General features: G+C 35.2%; 1 protein-coding gene and 1 long non-coding RNA gene across 6 annotated transcripts; one reads left to right on the top strand and one right to left on the bottom strand.

The window, feature by feature from the left end:
• The first annotated feature begins 510 nt into the window (after positions 1-510).
• On the top strand, positions 511-11,350 carry LOC113715057 (uncharacterized). 5 transcript variants are annotated; one of them, XM_072069218.1, is made up of 19 exons: positions 1,259-1,398; positions 2,363-2,450; positions 2,591-2,626; positions 2,811-3,124; positions 3,425-3,502; positions 3,609-3,829; positions 4,434-4,526; positions 4,711-4,794; positions 6,137-6,253; positions 7,188-7,293; positions 7,462-7,524; positions 7,663-7,716; positions 8,052-8,109; positions 8,944-9,020; positions 9,830-9,900; positions 10,183-10,240; positions 10,567-10,626; positions 10,828-10,890; positions 11,008-11,350. In XM_072069218.1, exons 4-19 carry the CDS (start codon positions 2,825-2,827, stop codon positions 11,128-11,130), a joined length of 1,626 nt encoding a protein of 541 aa, XP_071925319.1. In that variant the 5' UTR covers positions 1,259-1,398; positions 2,363-2,450; positions 2,591-2,626; positions 2,811-2,824; the 3' UTR covers positions 11,131-11,350. The 5 variants fall into 5 exon arrangements, with proteins under 5 accessions (XP_027095008.1, XP_027095007.1, XP_071925319.1 ...); XM_027239209.2 differs by lacking the exon at positions 2,591-2,626 and having other exon boundaries at positions 2,814-3,124; XM_027239208.2 differs by lacking the exon at positions 2,591-2,626.
• A 3,648-nt stretch (positions 11,351-14,998) lies between these two features.
• Positions 14,999-16,126, bottom strand: LOC113714967 (uncharacterized). Its single transcript, XR_011822260.1, has 2 exons — positions 16,035-16,126; positions 14,999-15,704 (listed from the first exon to the last, which is right to left on the bottom strand). It is a non-coding gene; the product is annotated as an uncharacterized lncRNA (long non-coding RNA).
• Positions 16,127-18,975: the final 2,849 nt, after the last annotated feature.

Below are 18,975 nucleotides of genomic sequence, written 5' to 3'. Positions count from 1 at the left end.
TATATTAATATTTCTACGGAAGAAAAACAGGTAGGTTTTTTATTTAACAAAAATTAAATATTTGAGAGTAAATAGAAATCTGTATTTGAGAATAAATATTTGTAATAAAGTAAATGTTTGAAAGTAAAATACCTGTAAAGAGCTGGTACTTTAAATAAGTAATACATATTTGCCTATAAACTACGCTCCTTAAAGTTTATTAATTATTAATTAATTTGTAATACTTTGTCATTCATTGGACATGTAGCACAAAGAGCAAATCAGATACAAAATTCTAATTTCATTTTCTAAAACAATATTTTAATCATTTGGACTGAATTTGTAAAGGATTAGTAACCTCAGGGGAGGTTAGTGTAATTGTTCAAACCATAGGGGAGGTGAGTGTAAATGTCAGAAACCTCAGGGGAGGTTTCTGAAATTATCCCTATAAATTATTCTAGATAACGTTAACAACACAATGCACGAAGGAAAAATAAAAATGTGCCAAAATATTCAAGGCATGGGACCCATCGAAAGTCCACGTCGATTGCCCCACCCAAATGTAGCCCAATCCAGCCCGTTGAATTTCTCCTTCCGCCGTTCCATTCTCTCTGGGATTTGTTGTGCAAGTTCCAACCCCAGCTCCCGGTTATGGTACAACACCACTGTCCACTACATAGTACACACAATCAAACAGGGGGGAAAAAAAAAGAAAAGAAAAACTGTTAAAATCACTCTCACAACCACTCCGCCGTAAAAAATTACCGCAACCGAGGCGTCACCCGCCGCCGCCACCTGACACTGGACTAACCATCCACGTGTGAGTTCCGGTGCATTAAAGTATTTGCTGATCCGGTGGGAAAGGGTGGATTGGATTCTCAATTCTGTTTCCTTTCCGTAAGCTGGAAAAACCATGCAAAACAGGATTTAATCAGCTTTAAATGCCTCAAGTATTAGCAAATCCAATTACTACATCAGCACAAGCAGCAATATCGCTGGGAAGAAGGCGTGGCTTTATCGCAAAAGAGAAGGAGAGGATTGGTGGTTCAGGGATCAGTATAGTTAAGGGAGCGGTGGAATCCGTGTCGGTATTCGTAACCGTATCCGTATCTGTATTGGTATCCGATTCCTCATCTTTTAGTAAATCTGCTGGCCTTCCCAAAATTGCATCATCGGCATCACCAAAATCCAAATGTCTATTTAAGTTGAAGATGCGAATTCCCAAGCGTCCTCTTCCTGTTTCCGTCTCCCACTGCCTTTCTTCCCTTTTCTCTCCTCCTCCCGACCTACTACTCTTTTCTTCCTCCTCCTCTTCTTATCCTTCTTTCTCTACATTTCTCCATTTCCATTCCGGAATTCTCGCTTCAACTTGTATTTCTCGTCGTTCTTCTGACGCAGCCAAATTCCTCCGTCCTAAAGGTTTGTGCTTTCTTTTTTACTATGTCCTCCTCTTTTTTTTTTTTCAATCATTGGATTGCACCTCTTTGCCTTCTTTTTAGCACTCCTTATTAGCTGTTAACTTTAGACCCTGGCCATCATCATTATTGTTCATTGATTGGCAGTTCTTGAATTGTCAAAGTTTTTGTTCTTGAAGAGGGGAATGCTTGTTTCTTTAATGGTATCGTTTTTGGATGCCATGTTTCATGTCAACATGCATGCTTGTTATGCTGTTATATTTCTGATGTATATTGTCTTTCTTCTAGTTTTTGTTAAAGTTGTTGCTTTTTTCTTATTTCAATAATTCACTACTATTTTTTAGTCCGTCCTCCGTTCCTTGAAATTTCAATCGTTCTGATTTTCTGAGTCCCGTTCTAAATTTTCTAGGATTCAAGTTTATCAATCAATTGTGCATGCATGTTGTTTCTTTATTTAAATAATTCTTTAAAAATCTGTCCTAACAATTTCAACCAAATTTTGTTTCGACTTTTCTTTTTCTTTCATTTTAACGGGGATTAAAATATCAGTGCTTGATGGTGTGCCTCCTTTCCTTGGCTGTAGTTTTAAACTTATTAGGAAATAGATATTACAGGCTTATTTGGGTTTAATGAGTTTTTTACTTGAAATTGCTGTTCGTGGGATAAAAGTTGTCCCAGCTATAAAACATGTTGGGTCATAAGTAGAAAGAAATGAATAGGGATGAAATGTTTATGATCAATGCTGTTCACTAAAAAGTTATCTTGTTATTGATTTGTCCTAGAGTTGGCCTTTTCGGGGTCTCCAGGTTTATCTTTTTATCACTCTGGCCTGCATGGTTTGGTTTGCTATTTACATTCGGGGAAATTTGGTGCTTATGAATTTTCTTTTGCCTGGGATTAGTCATGACATGTGATAGCGTGAATTCAGTTAGTGGATTGTCTAAGAGTGAAAGATTTGTTAAATATAGGTGTCCCCTGGAGCATATCTTGGAGTATAGGCTTACAAGTTGGAACCTAACTCCGTGCCTCGTTGTTCATTTACAATTATATCTGAAGGTAAGCTGCTAAAATTTTGGCTGTGGGACAGAATCTTATCCTTTCTTCTTTCCCTCTTGGTGTAAAGTTCAAATTTGAGGCTATAATGCTTTCATGAAATTCACTGAAGTGGGTCAGTATATTTATGTTGCCTTTTGTAGGCCATCACACTTGCGAATTTTGGTTGTTTTAAGTTTGTAAGTAAAACTGACAAGGTTAAGTTACTTGCTTAGTCCATTTTTACTTTCTCTGTGCCTTGTTTTCCTTCCCTTTTCTACTAGTCAATGGCTATTATCATGCACTTTCAAATTCTGTTTGATAAGCAGGCTTGACTTCATGTAACATGATCTTTACTGTATATAGTTTCTTTGTGAAATATAGCAGGAAGTAAACAGATGCATACTGGCAGTACAATGGATGGGACTGACTTAGATGGCAAAACTTCAGACTTTGAGAGAACCACTGGCAGATTTGGTGGTCAGGACCCTCATATATGGTCGTCTCCTGAAGGAGGGCATAAAATTGACATAGGAAAACAAATCTTCTGCAATAGATCTTTAAACATGAAGAATATTGTTGCTGTCGGATTTGACATGGATTACACTTTGGCACAATACAAGCCCGAGACTTTTGAATCTCTGGCTTATGGAGGCACAGTCAGAAAGCTAGTTTATGATCTAGGGTACCCTTCGGAGGTTCGTACACAAACTTGAGCTTGTACTTGATTATGAGAAAGGGTCTCTAACCTGATTTGCCTTGGGTAATACTAAATCTTTTATAAGGAGTAAATTCTGAAATAGTGGCACTTTTCAAAAAGAGTTCGCAAATAGTGAGAATTCGAAACAATGTATTCACTGAATGCGTCTTTTAAACAATGCCTTTAGTGAATGCGTTTGTTAAGGAAAAATGCCTAGACAAATAAAAGAATGGACCTTTTAATGCTTTGACTCTGAAGCAAGAAATATAGCCTTTTAACTAATTTGGGTTCTTTGTAGTTGTTGGAATGGACCTTTGATTGGAAGTACATGGTCAGAGGTTTAGTTCTTGACAAAAAGAGAGGCAATATTTTGAAGGTTTGTATTCAAGGCTGTTAAAAAAGGTTTTGGTCGCAGTTAAGTTTATGTGCGCCACATAGGGCAAGTATAACACTAACAACCCTCTTTATTTGTTATATCTCAGATGGATAGACACAAGTATGTCAAAGTAGCTTACCATGGATTTAGGGAGATGTCAAAGGAAGATAAAGTTGCTACCTATGGAAGTACTTTGATACGGGACTCATTTGATGAGCCAGATTATGCTCTCATTGATACTCTTTTTTCACTGGCCGAAGCCTATCTCTTTGCTCAGCTTGTGGACTTCAAGGATAACAATCCTGGAAAACTTCTGGGCAGGGTAGAGTAAGAGACTTACCATAGCTTTCAGATATTTTGATGTTATGTCAGAAATTCACTCTCTGCTTCTAACTTCAATTAGTTTAAGACCTTGTGCTGTGACTATGTTGGTTCTGGGGATATTGATATTGGTAACTTTGTTCCTTGTGTAATACATGTTTTGGTATTCATAAACACAGACACCTTTTGGGAAGGATAATTAGTGGTTTCTGAATTATTAGTACGTAAAGACATTTGAGCTGCCTATGCATTAGGAAATCATTTTTGGAAAGTATTTGAGATCATAGATAACGTTTTCCTTGTACTGCTTGATATTTAATTCTCAACCTCATGCAGATCAGGTTGCTTAGCAGTGTACAACAACTGTATATACGGACAATTTAAGTACATCCAATTCAAAACCAGCATTAATAGCACGAAACCCAGTCAAAAATGCAGCATAGCAAAGCTCATCGTCATATCTAACTTACTGATTCTATTAGATTGTTTCTTGAAAATGAACTCGTGCTACGCATCTGCATATCATCAAATGATAAGAATTTTAGCTAGTTATACAGTTGTCATTTTTCTCCTCGCTTTCTGAGTTTTCTAAATTCCTATATGATTACAGCTACTCTCAAATGTACAAGGATGTTAGAGCTGCAGTGGACCTGTGCCATCGTGATGGGACTTTGAAGCAGATGGTTGCTGAAGATCCGAAAAGGTATTCAGAATGGTTCTTTCATTGATATCATATGTGAACATATAATTTTTTTACTTTTTAATGTAAAAGATAGCATTGTATGCTGGTTTTAAAATGTTTGGACATAACTTTACAGTGTCTAGTAGTTATAATATTTTCTTTCATCTGTAAGTGATATTTATCTGTATTTTGTGCTACTTATCAGGTATATTAATGAGGATACTGCAATTGTTCCCATGCTCAAAATGCTTAGAGAGTCTGGACGTGCAACTTTTTTGGTGACAAACAGGTGATGACATTTTAACTTGCCCCATATACCCTTTCCATAGGTAGCTTTTAGCTTCAGAGAATTAGCATGAATATGTTCTATACCCAGAATAAAGAATTAGAATATATTCCAATAATATGCTTGGTTGATATGGTAAATATGTCAAAAATGAAGTTATTGATGCAATAACCAAGGTTTCTGATTTAGTCTGACTTGTTAGTTTACTAAACCTTTCTATTACTTCCAATTAGCTATTTCTTGAGGGGGATGTTTTATTCTTGTTCTTTAAATGTGTTCTTGTAAAGACAAACTTCTAAGTTCAATACATAAGCCCATAAATCTTTTTGGAAATATATCACTTTCTCCTGGGTGGGGGATAATAGAAGTTGAAAGCAAATTTTCATCTGATTCTGACCAAAGATGAAAAACCAACTTGCCACGTTGCTGAACCATATTAAAACTCAATTCTCTGATGCTCTTTGCAAATGAACAAATGCATGCCCCTCCTTCATTCTCTCCATCTCAAGCAAATCATGCAACTCACCAAACATGAAAAATCTACTGCACCAAATTCATAGTGTAATCAAACTAATCTCCTTGGATCTTTCTCTTATGGGTGATGTGGGCTATAGGTCTTTGTTCATACTGTTAAGGATGAGTTCAACTCTTGGGAAGAACGTACTTTATCAGAAAGATCTGGTTTTTGACAAATTTAACTTTGACTTTGTAGAAGGATTAAATGTTCAGTAGGATTCACTAATGCTAATAAATAGCATGGCAAATGACTTGGTAAAGACTAGCAAATCAAAAATTGAAGGGAGGAGCACTTTGGGGAAAAAGAATAAAAGAAAAAATTTGAAGCGGAGCGAAAGCTTACAAGTTGATTCAGGTTCTCTGTGCGTTTTCCACCTTAACATCTTTCCTTGTTTTGAGTGGGTGAGTGGTGATGCTATGTTTAAAGCATGATTCAAAATCCTACTCATTTATGCACTTAGGCACTTCCAAATTCTATTGATGGTCTTGTACTGGTGAAAAAATGATATGCACTCGCAACTTTTTCAGCAAAATCGTGTTCTCCCTTAATATATTCCTTAGAAGAAAAGAAGGAAATGAATTCTGTGGATAACAGCCATACATACTAGACTGATGTACTCTTGCAAATGTGAATTTTGATGGTTCTTTCTTGGCTGAGAATTATTAGCTTCTACAGGAATTTCCTAGATTTTTCAGTAAATTGATGCCAGTCATGTGGTCAAACTTTGAGCATTGATGGAGATAAAGAATTAGATAATTCATTGGCAGCTAGGTCTTTCATTAATTTGAAGGATAAGATAGCAAAATCGTAAAGTTGTTTTTAATGCAGCCTATGGGACTACACCAACATTGTCATGAACTTCCTTTGTGGACCCAGAAGTGTAGATGGCTGCTCACCTTTGAGTTTTGATTGGCTGAGGTACTTTGATGTGGTCATTACTGGCAGGTCAGTTTTTTCCTCTTAGCTGTAGTATATCCACTAATAAGCAGTAGGCCAAGCAGAATAGTGTTTTATCTGTTTTCTTGATGCTGCTATTCTTGTAACTACTTCACACTTCTTACTTGCACTGGTCATATCATTTCTTTGAATCTTAAACTTTTCAGTCGAGTCCTTTTGTTTTTATTTCTGACTTGGTGTGAAGTTGTATTTTCAATTTTAAGTGAGTAAGCTATTCTTGTCTTGCTGAACCAAAGGATATGCATGTGGACACATAAGAATTTTCTGATGCCGTAAGTTCAATTGAACTTCTGTGATATGGCTCTTATGAGATTTCACCCTACAAAAAAAAAAAAGAATAAATACTTGGCCAATGGCCGTTGTGGATGACTTACTTTGGCTTAATTTCTCGAACACTTACTACAAGATCTGCCTAGAGTAAAGGTTTGGTTAAGTGGTTGGATGCAAAAGTGGCTTCCTTTGGTAACTTTCCACTTTCCAAATTGAAACGTTCTTTGGCTTGTGCCTGGTCAATTCCACTAACACCGTAATCTTGTATTCTTAATGGTGCTTGTAGTAATGTGTATTTGTGGGTTTAATCGGGTCATCTTCAATAATTCTTTTTTAAACTTTTGGGAGTCCTATTTTTGGTGACTTAGGACTGTGATAAGAGGTTTTAATTTTGATCCATTGTTCTTCTGCTCTTTTCAGCTTTTTCATAAGCTGAAAAAGTGACACTACAGTTGCCCATATTGGGGATGTTGGCAGTATTGGTATCCTAGATATAGATGGGGGAAATAACGTTCAGTGTATGGAGTTGTTAGCTGGACGTAGTTATGTTTCTGAAGTTGATTGATACTCGCACTATTAGGTTTTTTATTTATTTATTTTTTTTTATGATCAGTTTTCCCATACTGAAGGATTAAAGGAAACTAACCTGCAGTGCCAAGCCTGGTTTTTTCCATGATGAAGTTCGTGCCAATCTATTTGAGGTTGTTCCAGAGTCTGGGATGCTTCTCAATACTGATAATGGAACGCCTATGGCTCAGGTCAGTCTGATATCTTGTTGATCTTTATAATACGACATCTCCAGCCATTCTGTTCTTTGATGTACCTCACTAACTACATCAGGTAGATATATGTTCCCTGATTATATGTTATTCCCAATCTCTTACATGTTTTGAGATCCATTATTGACTCTCGTCTACACTTCCTAGGTAGGAAATACTTTATTAAGACTGCCATCAAACGGTCTGAACAAGAAATGCAAAGTTTTCCAGGTAAATATTGAGCTTGAGATGTAGTAAAAAAATAGCCTCTATGCAAAAAAGTGAACATATATCATTTTCTTTTAGTATTCGTTTCCGAATTTGCAATCTTCTTCATTATGATAGTTGAGTTCGTTATTTTCTTTCCAGGGAGGAAATGTCGGCCATCTGCATAAATTGTTATCTATTGAATCAAGCTCGCAGGTATTGGATTTATCAAAATTTTTTCCTTCACTTCTCTTATACTTTTCAGGCATTTACAAAGCGGTGTTGCTTCTGTTAGTGCAAATTGCTGCGAGTAAGCTAGAATTGATTACTTGTACAATCATTGCATTGGTACATACATAATTGCATGCAGGCTCCATTATGGCAGAGTGTTGAGAAATAAATTGTAGTATTTTTAATGATCATGCTTATAATTTTTGTTCTGATAAGGAAAGGAAGTAATAATTCAAAGATACATTATGCTGATGCTTATATTGTGTAAATTTTTATTGACTTTTATGGTGTAAAATCTGTTACTAATGGTCTGTTTTTAGGTACTCTATGTTGGGGATCACATTTATGGAGATATCCTACGCAGTAAAAAAGTTCTTGGTATACCTTCTACCATTTTCTCATGTGTTCCTATCCTATAATTTGCTTAAAGTTGAGTGCGAATAAAATTTCAAAAAGAACTTTATTTTCTCAAATAAAAAGGATTCTTAGTTTTTTCTGAAACATCATAAATGTTTCCTGCATACCTCGTTGTAATATTAGCACGCACTCAGTCAAGTTTATTGTCTACGAGATGAGGACACCATGCTTATAATTAACTGTTTGGCAACAAAAAATGTTAGTCATTATCAAGCCTCCCAAAATTTTTGCTTTAAATTTTCTAAAATTCCTTTCATTTGCACGTCTTTGTTGTTGATGGAAATCTTTTTTTCCTTTTTGATTTTTCCCTTTGGTTAACTGGAGGAAGGAAGCTACCATACTTGAATCTGTTCAAAGAGCATATGCATCCCAACGACATTTGATCATAATCTGGTGTATGATCTAGTAGAAGTTTTTACGCTTTCTTTTTTTTTTTTTTTAATCTCAAATGTGAATCATGTACTTGTTCACAGAATGTTGTTAATATGAGGTATCATCTATTTGGTTCTACCTATATATGTAATCTGCTAGACGTCAGCTGGGCAGCAAATTAACTTAAATATTAAAATGGTAAACCTAATGCTCGAATTCCTAATAGTGTTGTTCTTATAAGTTATAGACTTTGTTTTCTCCACTCACAACTTTGGTCCAACAAAAGTTACTATAATTAGTGGTGAGCTGCTGAAATGAATAGCATAGAGATATCACCATATCTAATGAGTGCTGTGTCTCACCTGTTTTGTTTTGTTTCGTTTCGAAAGCCAGAATGAAGTTGAAGATATGTCTTTTGAACAGGGTGGAGAACAATGCTTGTTGTTCCTGAGCTTGAGAGGGAGGTCGAACTTCTCTGGGAAATAAGGGATACACGCAAGGTGTAGATGCAACTAACCTCTTCAATCTTATTATACGCAGATAATAGACTTTTAAAAGCGAATACGGTTATCATTGTTTGTAATTGTTGCAAAATTAAATACTTTGTTATGAGAAATTGATTTTGGTTGATTTTAGTTGAATATTCTGGTAATTTTGCAACTCCGTCAAGACAACTCATTAAGTGAATGAGCCGGACAAATAAACTACCTCTTCTATTTTCACAAGAAAAGAAAATGATTTTTATTTTCCTTCATGGCTAAGTGAAGTAGATTCAAAAAGTGGCATTGTCTTCATATTATGTAATTAGAAAATAATGTAGTGACAATTTATGCTTTCAGAAGAAGGATAGGACTACTGAACTGTTTAGTAGAATAGTTTTCATGGAAACGCTTATTAGATATTTCAAGGAAGTAGAAATTAATGATTGTTGTTGATTATTTCTCCTTTTCTATCTTCTCTCGGTGTGTGCGTGCACATGTACGCGTGCGGGTTGTATTTTATTGTCTTTTGCAGAGAGCAGGTATGTGGCTGATGATAATTTGTATGTTCACCAAATCATAGTTTCATGTGGAATAACTTTTAGTTTTTCTTTTCTTTACATTTTTCTACATGAAGAATATGAGAGGCATGCTAAAACGTGCTTCTCTCTAAATAACTAGGAAAAGCGAATAGGATTGAGTGCTTGAGCAAATTCATACTCATTGAGATTACAATGGTGTCGACAATAACCAGAACGCACTTATATTATGTTTGAAATTCATGTTATTATCCTTATGTTCTTCCTCAAGTGATTAATTGTTCTCTGCAGCAACTTCAGTCGTTGAGGAGTGAGCGTGACCACATTGAAGATAAGATACATCATTTGAAGTGGTCTCTCATGTAAGTGCTCTCTTCTCTGTCAGTTATGTGTAGTAAACCACTACCTTCCTTTCTTCGGGCCCCAAAATGTGGATAAAAGTAAGAAAAAGTGAGTGAGGAGGACGGTTGTACCCCTTGCTTTCTTTTTACCCTTGAACATTTTCGTTGTCCTGAAGTCACCCAAGTTTTGTTGGGTCCAAATCATATACGTGAAGATTTTTGGAGAATGGTTTCAGGGAATTTATCTTATTTTGATATTCAGCATATTTCTCAATTTCACGCTTAAATGTTCGTATGATTCAGGTTTGAACACGTGGATATTAACAAGGAAGAGATGTCATCTGAGATTGAAAAACTACAGGTAGTTTATACACCTATTGAGGCATGAAATTGTCAAAGATGACTTTTCAACCAACAAAATGTCTATACATTACTGACTCTAATGAGAATAATAATATTAAACAACAATAACATTACTGTTTGGGCAAATAAATGATCCAAGACATTTTTGCTGTTTCCTTTTATATGCTGTACATGTAAATGCGTAGCTTGTTTCGCTTACAGTGGTTTGTAATCTTTTTATATTTACATATTTGTGAGTGTTGCTATTTATTCTCTGTGCTGGAAAGTATCATTGTCGTCCAAAGTGTCGACAGACGAGTTTCTGACTGAATAATTTTACTCCAGTCTCTGAGAGAGCAAGTGAGGCTAAGTCACCAACAGGCCCAACGGGAATGTCACCAAAAGGTAAGCAGTTCAAGTGTTTTATGTATCTTGCTTGGCCTTACAAACTTGGACTTGCGTTTGGGAATAGAGAATGACGCTGGCATATTTTGCTGAAGATTGTCAGTTCAAGAAAAATCATGACCAAATCATTCTCTGAAAATCCATGTTCAGCATGACATTTCTGTGAAGCTTATTTCATATACGTTTTTGAAATCTTTTCAGTTCCATAAAGCCTGGGGACAACTGATGAAAACTGGCTATCAAAATTCTCGCTTTGCGCATCAGGTGACCAGAAGTATTCATGAGTTTTTCCTCTCTTTTTTATTATTTTTTTGCAAGGAAGTATCCCCTTTTTTTTTTCGTTTTCTTTTTCCCCTGAATTCAGTTGAGGATCTGTATCAGGTGGAGAGATTTGCTTGCCTCTATACAAGTCAAGTGACAAATTTGGGTCTCTATTCGCCAGACAAATACTACAGACCGAGTGAAGATTTCATGCCCCATGAATTTGATATCCTCTCTGCGTGAAAGCATTCTTCACTCTGGATTAGGTTGACTTGGCTTATGGGGCTTTATGACTTTTGATGCTTGAATTGTCTTTTCATGGCAATTAATCTAGGGACGATAGAATTCTGTTTTAAGTTAAAGATCATGTAATTTTCTTTCCTGCAAATTGTGGTGTATATGGCAAGGTTGTAAATAAGTGATTTTTTTTTTTTTTTTTTTAATAAAGAAAGGGTTCAAGGCATATGAGCCTCTCCTGTATTTAGTCGTGTAAGAAAGGTAGGAATTTTAGCTAGTTGCATTCCATCGAACTAAAGCACCCCATTAATAAGCGATTTTTCTATTACAAATACTTTCGTCTCCTAGCATCAGAAAAACGGTTTTATTGGTGGAGATGGATATCTCAATCCGATTGTACTAATAACAAAATACTTTAGTAAAATTATTAAACAGAGTGCCCGCTGATATTAGTGAAAGAAAATGAGTGGCCGCAAAACCTTCAGAAAGTGGGATTTGAACCCAAGAAGAACAGTGCGTGGGTACTCTGATGCCGTGGAAGTATCATTGCAGGGAATTGCAATCTCACACAAACAGTCCTACTAGCAGACTTCATGAACAAAAGCAATCAACCACATTGTGCGGCTCTGTCTTCCGTTTCTATTGTGATTGGAGGTATTGCAGGATGAACAAGCAATAACTTAAAGAACAAGCGGTTCTTTTTTTTTGAAGACATTATTGATCAAAAAGAACTTAAAGACATGTACAAAGACGTGACAAAAGTGCCGTAGAAGCAAAGGTGTGATTTTAAAAGTGTCCCTAAAATAGTAGAAGGAAGATCCTCGTGGCTACCATCCTTAATTTAGGCAGGCAGGAGGAATTGGTAAACCCTTCTTTGCCATGCCATCAAGGACGTCGTTCAGAGCTTTGGCAAAGCCCAAAAATCTGTGAAAGGTCGCATGCTATGTTTTAAACGAACAATTAAATACTAAAGTGAGAGCTGCCGATTAATTTATAGGCATGCATTTTATTTCACCAATTACTCTGACAGACGGTGTGTGTGGAAACTACCTGATCATCTATGAAAGGTAGGGTGACCTGAGTAGCAGTGACGGAGCCAGGATTTTTTCTTTGGGGGGGGGGCCAAAATTTTTTTGAACAAAATTATTTTAATATGTTATGTTCAAAATAATTTTCATCTATTTAAATATATGGCATCTTAAAATATCAAATATTAACTTTAATTATAAAGATATGTCTATTTCATAAATATGTAGCATAGTCATAACTAAAATTAAGACAAGAAATAACCTTTGATTAAATATCTTATAACATCACAAACCACCTAAGTTGCACATTATGAGAAGATGCTCCAATATGTCACTTGTGCAAAAACAAAAATATAACTATGCAATATAAATATAACTATTTTCAATTAAAAAGAGATAAAAATTATGTTAACATGTCTTGAAATTTCATCCTCTTTTATTAAACGTAAATTGAGCTTTACGTTCTTTCATAGAACTAAATTCATCTCTAATTGAATCAATGGTAAATTTTCGAACAACTTCCTTTTTTTATGTACATTGTTAGACAATCATTCAAGAAATTATCTTTTATCTTGTTTTGGAGTTTTGTTTTGATTATCTTCATAATTGAAAATGTCCATTCTATAGACTATAGAACAAAGCTAGGATTTTTTCCTTGGGAGGGGGGCCAAAATTTTTTTGAACAAAATTATCTTAATATGCTATATTCAAAATAATTTTCATCGATTTAAATATATGACATCTTAAAATATCAAATATTAAATTTAATTATAAAGGTATATCTATTTCATAAATATGCAGCATAGTCATAACAAAAATTAGAACAAGAAATAACCTTTGATTAAATATCTTATAACAGTACAAACTATCCAAATTGTACATCTCAAATTGTACATTATGAGAAGATGATCCAATACGTCACTTGTGCAAAAACAAAAATATAACTATGCAATATAAATATAACTATTTTCAATTAAAAAAAAAGATAAAAGTTATGTTCGCACACCTTGAAATTTCAACCTCTTTTCTTAAAAGTAAATTGAGCTTTACATTATTTCATATAACTAAATTCATCTATAATTGAATCAGTGCTAAATTTTTGAACAACTTCCCTTTTTTATGTATATTGTTAGACAATCATTCAAGAAATTATCTTTTATCTTGTTTTGCAGTTTTGTTTTGATTATATTTATAATTGAAAATGTCTGTTCTATAGTTGTAATTGATACATGAAGAGTGAAAACAAATATAATCAATCTGTCAACAACATGATAGATCACTCAATTTCTTGTCTTCACCAAGCCTTCGAGTAATTATTTGTATATTTGTATATGGGTCAACAAGAGGATAGATCACTAATTTTAAATTTTTTATCAATTAGGCTAAGTTGTATATTTGTATATGGACCAATAAAGTAATTATTTTTATTTTAGCCCATTCATAATTATGAATTGAGCCTTTTATTATAATATATCAAATTGGGTCAATTTACTATGGATCATGAAATTATATGTTTAATTTTTTGAATGTTAAATAATTAGCACAATTAAAAATAAATAACTTTTTTTCAAGAAAAAATTAAATCAAAGATGGCTAATTCACACACACACACACACACACACACACATATATATATAAACTCTCATAATATAAACTAAAATTGTAAAAAATTAGGGGGGGCCAACTTTGTCTTATACATATATTTACATACTATGAATTAAAAATTTTAAAACTTAGGGGGGGGCCATGGCCCCCTCAGCCCCCTTGGCTCCATCATTGCTGAGTAGAAAATTACCTGTTCCTCAAAATGTATGATACCTTCAAAGTCTTCAACCTGACAAGATATGGATTCCGTATTAGCAAAGGTCATGGGAAACACTGCATTTTATAATTTCTGAAAATCGATGGGCATGACCATGACCGAGGTTGTGAAATAACAAACCAATGAAAGCGAAATGTAGAGAAAACTGTTTTAGTGCCTCGTAAAGGTAAATAATTCTGTTTATTGTGACTATAGCTGAGGATTACCTGGTCAATGTATCTCCTCATTCGATCTTCACATATCATTCTTGAAGCAAATTTCTTCATATTGGTAATCACTTTTTCTTTTTTCTTTTTAATCTAATCATGATTCTTAATCATAATCTATTGGAGCCTACATTCACAATTATGCAATAATTTGTGTAATAGCATTTAGAATAGAATTATATACTAAAATTAGGATTCTACTCTTTCCACTAAATTTTTTCTTTTATATCATCAATGTATTCTTATTTAATTTTTGATTAAATTAAATTAGAAAAGAGATGCTCTTTAAGTTTTTCAAGGCTAAAGTTTCTTGCCCACGCAATGTTAATGTACTCAAGAAATTTAATCGGTTTCATTAGTGATAATTTATTTTCCAGTTTACCACCTGCTATAGTTGAATTCCTACAAGGGGCTCTTTATAGGAGCTGGAGTCCGACTTGTACATATGTTGTCTCTGTTTGATACATCAAGCAACTAAACGAGGATGCATTTGGGTTCCATTCGTTGGGCTACAAACAAATTGAATCTGAAGCTTGGGTTTCAGTTCGAAACTTACATGAACATAGAATTTGAGGTCAAAGTCAGATTGGACCTATATTGGATAGTATTGAGCTCGTTAAATTCTTTTTTTGTGCATTTCAACATATTTTTGCCAAAATTGGATATTTAAATTTACAAAAAAATATAAAAGTCGATTTGAGCTTTAACTAGCTGAATTTTCATAAGTTTGAACTTAGATTCTATAAGCTCGAGCCAGAGTGAGGTCCTAATATTTGAACGTTGTCAAGTTCGAACCCTTTTTTTTAAAACATTAGGCCTATTTGGAACCTTGATTTTTTATCAAGTTTGTATAAAATTAGTTTTTTAACAACTTTTGCTACAGAAATTCCAAAAAACTTATCAAAATTTTTAACCTACACACTTAAAAAATACACAAAAAACTTTCTCTTCAACTTTTCTTCTTTTTCCTCCCCCACCCAACTCACCACGTCCTTCGTTGCTGGCCACCACCTCCACCACCGCTGCCGGCGCCAGTCACTATTCCGGCAGCCAATTCCGGCCTTCCTCTTTTTTTTTTCTCTCTCCCTCACCCTCTCTGCTCCTCTCCCCTCCCCTTTGACCTATCTGTTGGTGCTCTTTTTCTTTTTTTTTTTCTTTCTCTCTCCCCCTCCCCTCTTCGCCTCTGCCTGAAATCGTGCAAGTGAAATGCATTCGGCGCATCCCTCCTCTTGTTCATCATCTTCAGGATCTTCTCAAAGACAGCAACTTGGCAAGGGATCTTTAGAACTCCTTGTTGGAACTCAAACTCTTCTTCAGCTTCTGTCAGTAGAATCCCAAAAGCTTGGTGACCCAGATCCTCCATTGGGATCACAAATCTCTTGAGCCCTTCTCCCACGTATACTGCTAGATACCCTTTGGGCACCACGTCACTAGAGCCACCCGAGAATTCTTCCATTTCTTGAGAACGGGTTGAAGCCTAACTATTTCTGTGATTTTGCTAGACTTGTTTGAGTCCACATGCTCCTTGGAACCACGGACAAAAATTGCAGTGAATATTAACCCAACACAAATCAGTTATGGAATCTGTGGGGCAATTGATGGTTAAATCAAAAAAAGATGTGTCTTTTGATTCGCTGATTGCAGGAGGCATGCAACTACCAGCAGGCAGGGGGAGGGGAGGGGTGGCGGGGGAAAGAAGGGGAAGAGGAGAGGGAGAAGAGGGATGGCAGGGAAGGGAGAGGGAGGGGTGGCGGGGGAAGGAAGGGGAAGGGGAGAAGGAGAGGGAGAGGGAGAAGAGGGATGGCGGGGGAGGGAGAGAGGAAGAGAAAAAAAGCAAGAAAAAAAAAGAATCACCTGTTAGTTGCTGCCATGGAAGTTTCGGGAGAGGGAACAGGGGGAGGAAAGGGGAGGGAGAAGAAGCGGGAAAGGGAGGAAGGAAAAGAAAAAGAAAGAAAGAAATAAAAGAAAAAAGAAAAAGAAAGAAATAAAATGAAAAGGAAAAAAAAATTTCATCTTACAAACACCCAAACTTCTACAAAAGTTTTTCTACAACTTCTACAGTGATCTACAGTACAATTTTATACAAATATCCAAAAAACTCACCTTTCAAACAAGCATAATTGTTAGGTTTGAACTTGAATCAAATTTTTTAGCTTTCAGACAAATTAGAAACCCAAGTTTTGATTACAATTTTCTATTTTTTGAAACAAGGAAAAAATTTTAAGCTTCAAAAAATAAAATTACTTTTAACACCTTGATGTGCTCCGGCTTGTAGCCTAGTTTAGTTCCAATTGAGCCTCATGTAGATGTGGGCTAGACAATAAATTATTGGAGTGCAAATAACATTTTAAAAATCCTAAATTATTGGAGTATGTCTTAAACGCACATTTCCCTAAACCCTAAAATATACTAGTAGTATGGGATTTGATTAAGAAAAGGAGAGCAAACTTACTAGTAGTAGAAGACAAACTACGGCTCAGGCGGAACAGCCGTCCTTCTCCGCTACTTTCACCACCGACGGCGATACTTCTTCTTCTTCCTTTTTTTTGGGATAATGAGACATCTTATCACCATCCAAACAAAACCTGCAAGCTTCACAATCTATTTTTTTTTTTTTAAAAAAAGTCTCATAGTTTGTACACTATAATATTACTGGTTGAAACTCAAAAATTACATTTGGCGCCATTTTTGGAAAGTGAGAATGTTCGGTGAAGATGTCGGCTTTCTCCCGAATGCTAACCTTCCCAGCCTCAATCGAAACAGACTTTGGAAGGAGGAGGTACTGATCCATGTTAAATACTAACCCAAGGAAAAAAAAATACCTTCGGTTAGTATTAGGATCTTTTATGGCTTTAAATTAGTGCTTCTTTGTTGGCTTATGCAAGTTATTACTTGATGTCCATAAATTTTGCTTGACATCCATGTAATGCTTGTTGGTTAGATGAAAAAGAATGAATGATGTAAATTTTTCATATGGGTCTTTTGAAGTTTCGTTAGTTTCCTTTGATCATATTTGTGTGATTGTGTTCATTCGATTAGATTTTTGGTTAGTTGGTTTGGAAATTGTGAAATATCATTTCATTAGTTGCTAGAGTGCATTTTATGCCAAGTTCCTTGTGACATAGATTGCACCCAACCCGCGCGCGACCATGCCCAGTTGACTAAGTTTTGCAGCACTGTACATAATAGTCTTGGTAGAAAAGTTGGGACCGTTAGTAGTCCCACACCTTATTTCTCCAACTAAGTGCCAAATCTTGTAGGCTTAACTAAGGCATGAAAATTGTGTCACAAGTTGTTAGAATTATGTAGCATATACTAGAAGCTTGTGGAACGTTCTAAACTATCCAAGAGCCATGTGGAATGGTCTAGAATCTTGTGGATAAGATGCGATTTGTGTAAATGTTTCTAGAGTCCAAATGTACACACACTTTGTATAGAATATTTTTAGAGATCATGTTTAGGTGTACACTTTGTAAAATCCTTTAGAGATGTGTAATGTTTTTGGCTTGTCTATAAATAGGTCAAACCCTTTCCATTTGTAGTCTTGTACAAGAGTTTTGAGTGTAATATAAGCTGTCATTTGTCACACATACTTCTATCTTTGCCTACTACTCTTATGCTTCTACATAACTTCCGCATACTTTGTATTTAGGTAGAACTAGCCAACCGTTCATAGTTTAAGTCTTGAACGTTTGCTAGTGCCGCACGATGTGTTGGCTTATAGGAAAACAAGCAACCCGTGACACTTGTCTTGTTTGACAACTACCAAAAAAAGGGAAAGCATAAAATAAAACAAAGGAACTTTCACTAATCAAAATGATGTTTGCGATTCATGATATTGAAGGATCAGTATATATTAAGAGGTGGATTTTGTAGAATTTTGTTCATTCATTTTATCAAGAAACTAAAATTCATTCCATTCCAGTTTTTCAATGTGGAATACTAAAATTAATTATTTAAACCCAAAACTGTAAAAAATGTGAATAATGATAATATTTTATTTTTTTAGAATTGTGAAAGAATGATAATCAAGAAAGATAAGAGTATTGGTGGCCTAGAATATTGGTTTAAGTTTGACGAAGAAGAAGGACCAAAAGTTAGAGTTTGGACCGGAACATTGAAGATGGTGGACCCTGTGAAGCGCTCATTTGTCAAATGAAGGACAGGGAAGATATGGAACGACATTCACCATTCTCCGGGATACTAACCATGAACAATGCTGAGATATTTGATTTTTGGTTCAAAGAAATCACAGGAATTTTGGCTCGTCGTCGAGCCTTTGAATGGAAACTTGTTTACGCTTCTTTCTGAATACAAAAGGTCAAGAATAGAAAGTCCAACTGGCACTATTTTATGCATTATACAGTAAGTAATATTTAACTTTTCCATTGGTTTACAACTTGTTTAAATGGCATAAATTCATTGATATACGTTTTCAGGGAATTCATTGGTGGGCCTCAGCCTCGTGAAGAACAAATTAGCAATTGCAGGTATATTTTATACTGGAAAGAAGGCTAAAATTATCTGTGCACTGACGAAACTTGATGAAACAAGAATTGATTGCACGACTAACAATTGGATAGTTGTTAAAAGCTTGTTTGCGTCTTTTCGGACGGGCGGAATGACTCTTAAGCATGTAGCTGAGAAAATCAAATTTTCATGGTACAACTGATTATTCTGATAATTTTTTACCACTCTAGACTTTTCTTTCCTTTTCTAGCTGTTATTTTGACAAGTCTTTCTTTTACGAGTTATCAAATAGATAGTCAGTATATTTTCTTGCAAATTGCTGATT

Source organism: Coffea arabica, chromosome 10c (assembly GCF_036785885.1).
Source record: "Coffea arabica cultivar ET-39 chromosome 10c, Coffea Arabica ET-39 HiFi, whole genome shotgun sequence".
In the NCBI taxonomy this organism is placed as follows: domain Eukaryota; kingdom Viridiplantae; phylum Streptophyta; class Magnoliopsida; order Gentianales; family Rubiaceae; genus Coffea; species Coffea arabica.
The sequence above is the reverse complement of the archived record's forward strand: the minus strand, read 5'-3'. Positions and strand labels throughout refer to the sequence as shown.

Excerpts from the sequence above, each read along its gene's own strand:
- LOC113715057 (XM_027239206.2), top strand. The coding sequence starts at position 921 with ATGCCTCAAGTATTAGCAAATCCAATTACTACATCAGCACAAGCAGCA. Across the intron at positions 3,830-4,433 it reads AAACTTCTGGGCAGGGTAGA|CTACTCTCAAATGTACAAGG; the intron begins GTAAGAGACTTA and ends ATATGATTACAG. Across the intron at positions 4,527-4,710 it reads GTTGCTGAAGATCCGAAAAG|GTATATTAATGAGGATACTG; the intron begins GTATTCAGAATG and ends GCTACTTATCAG.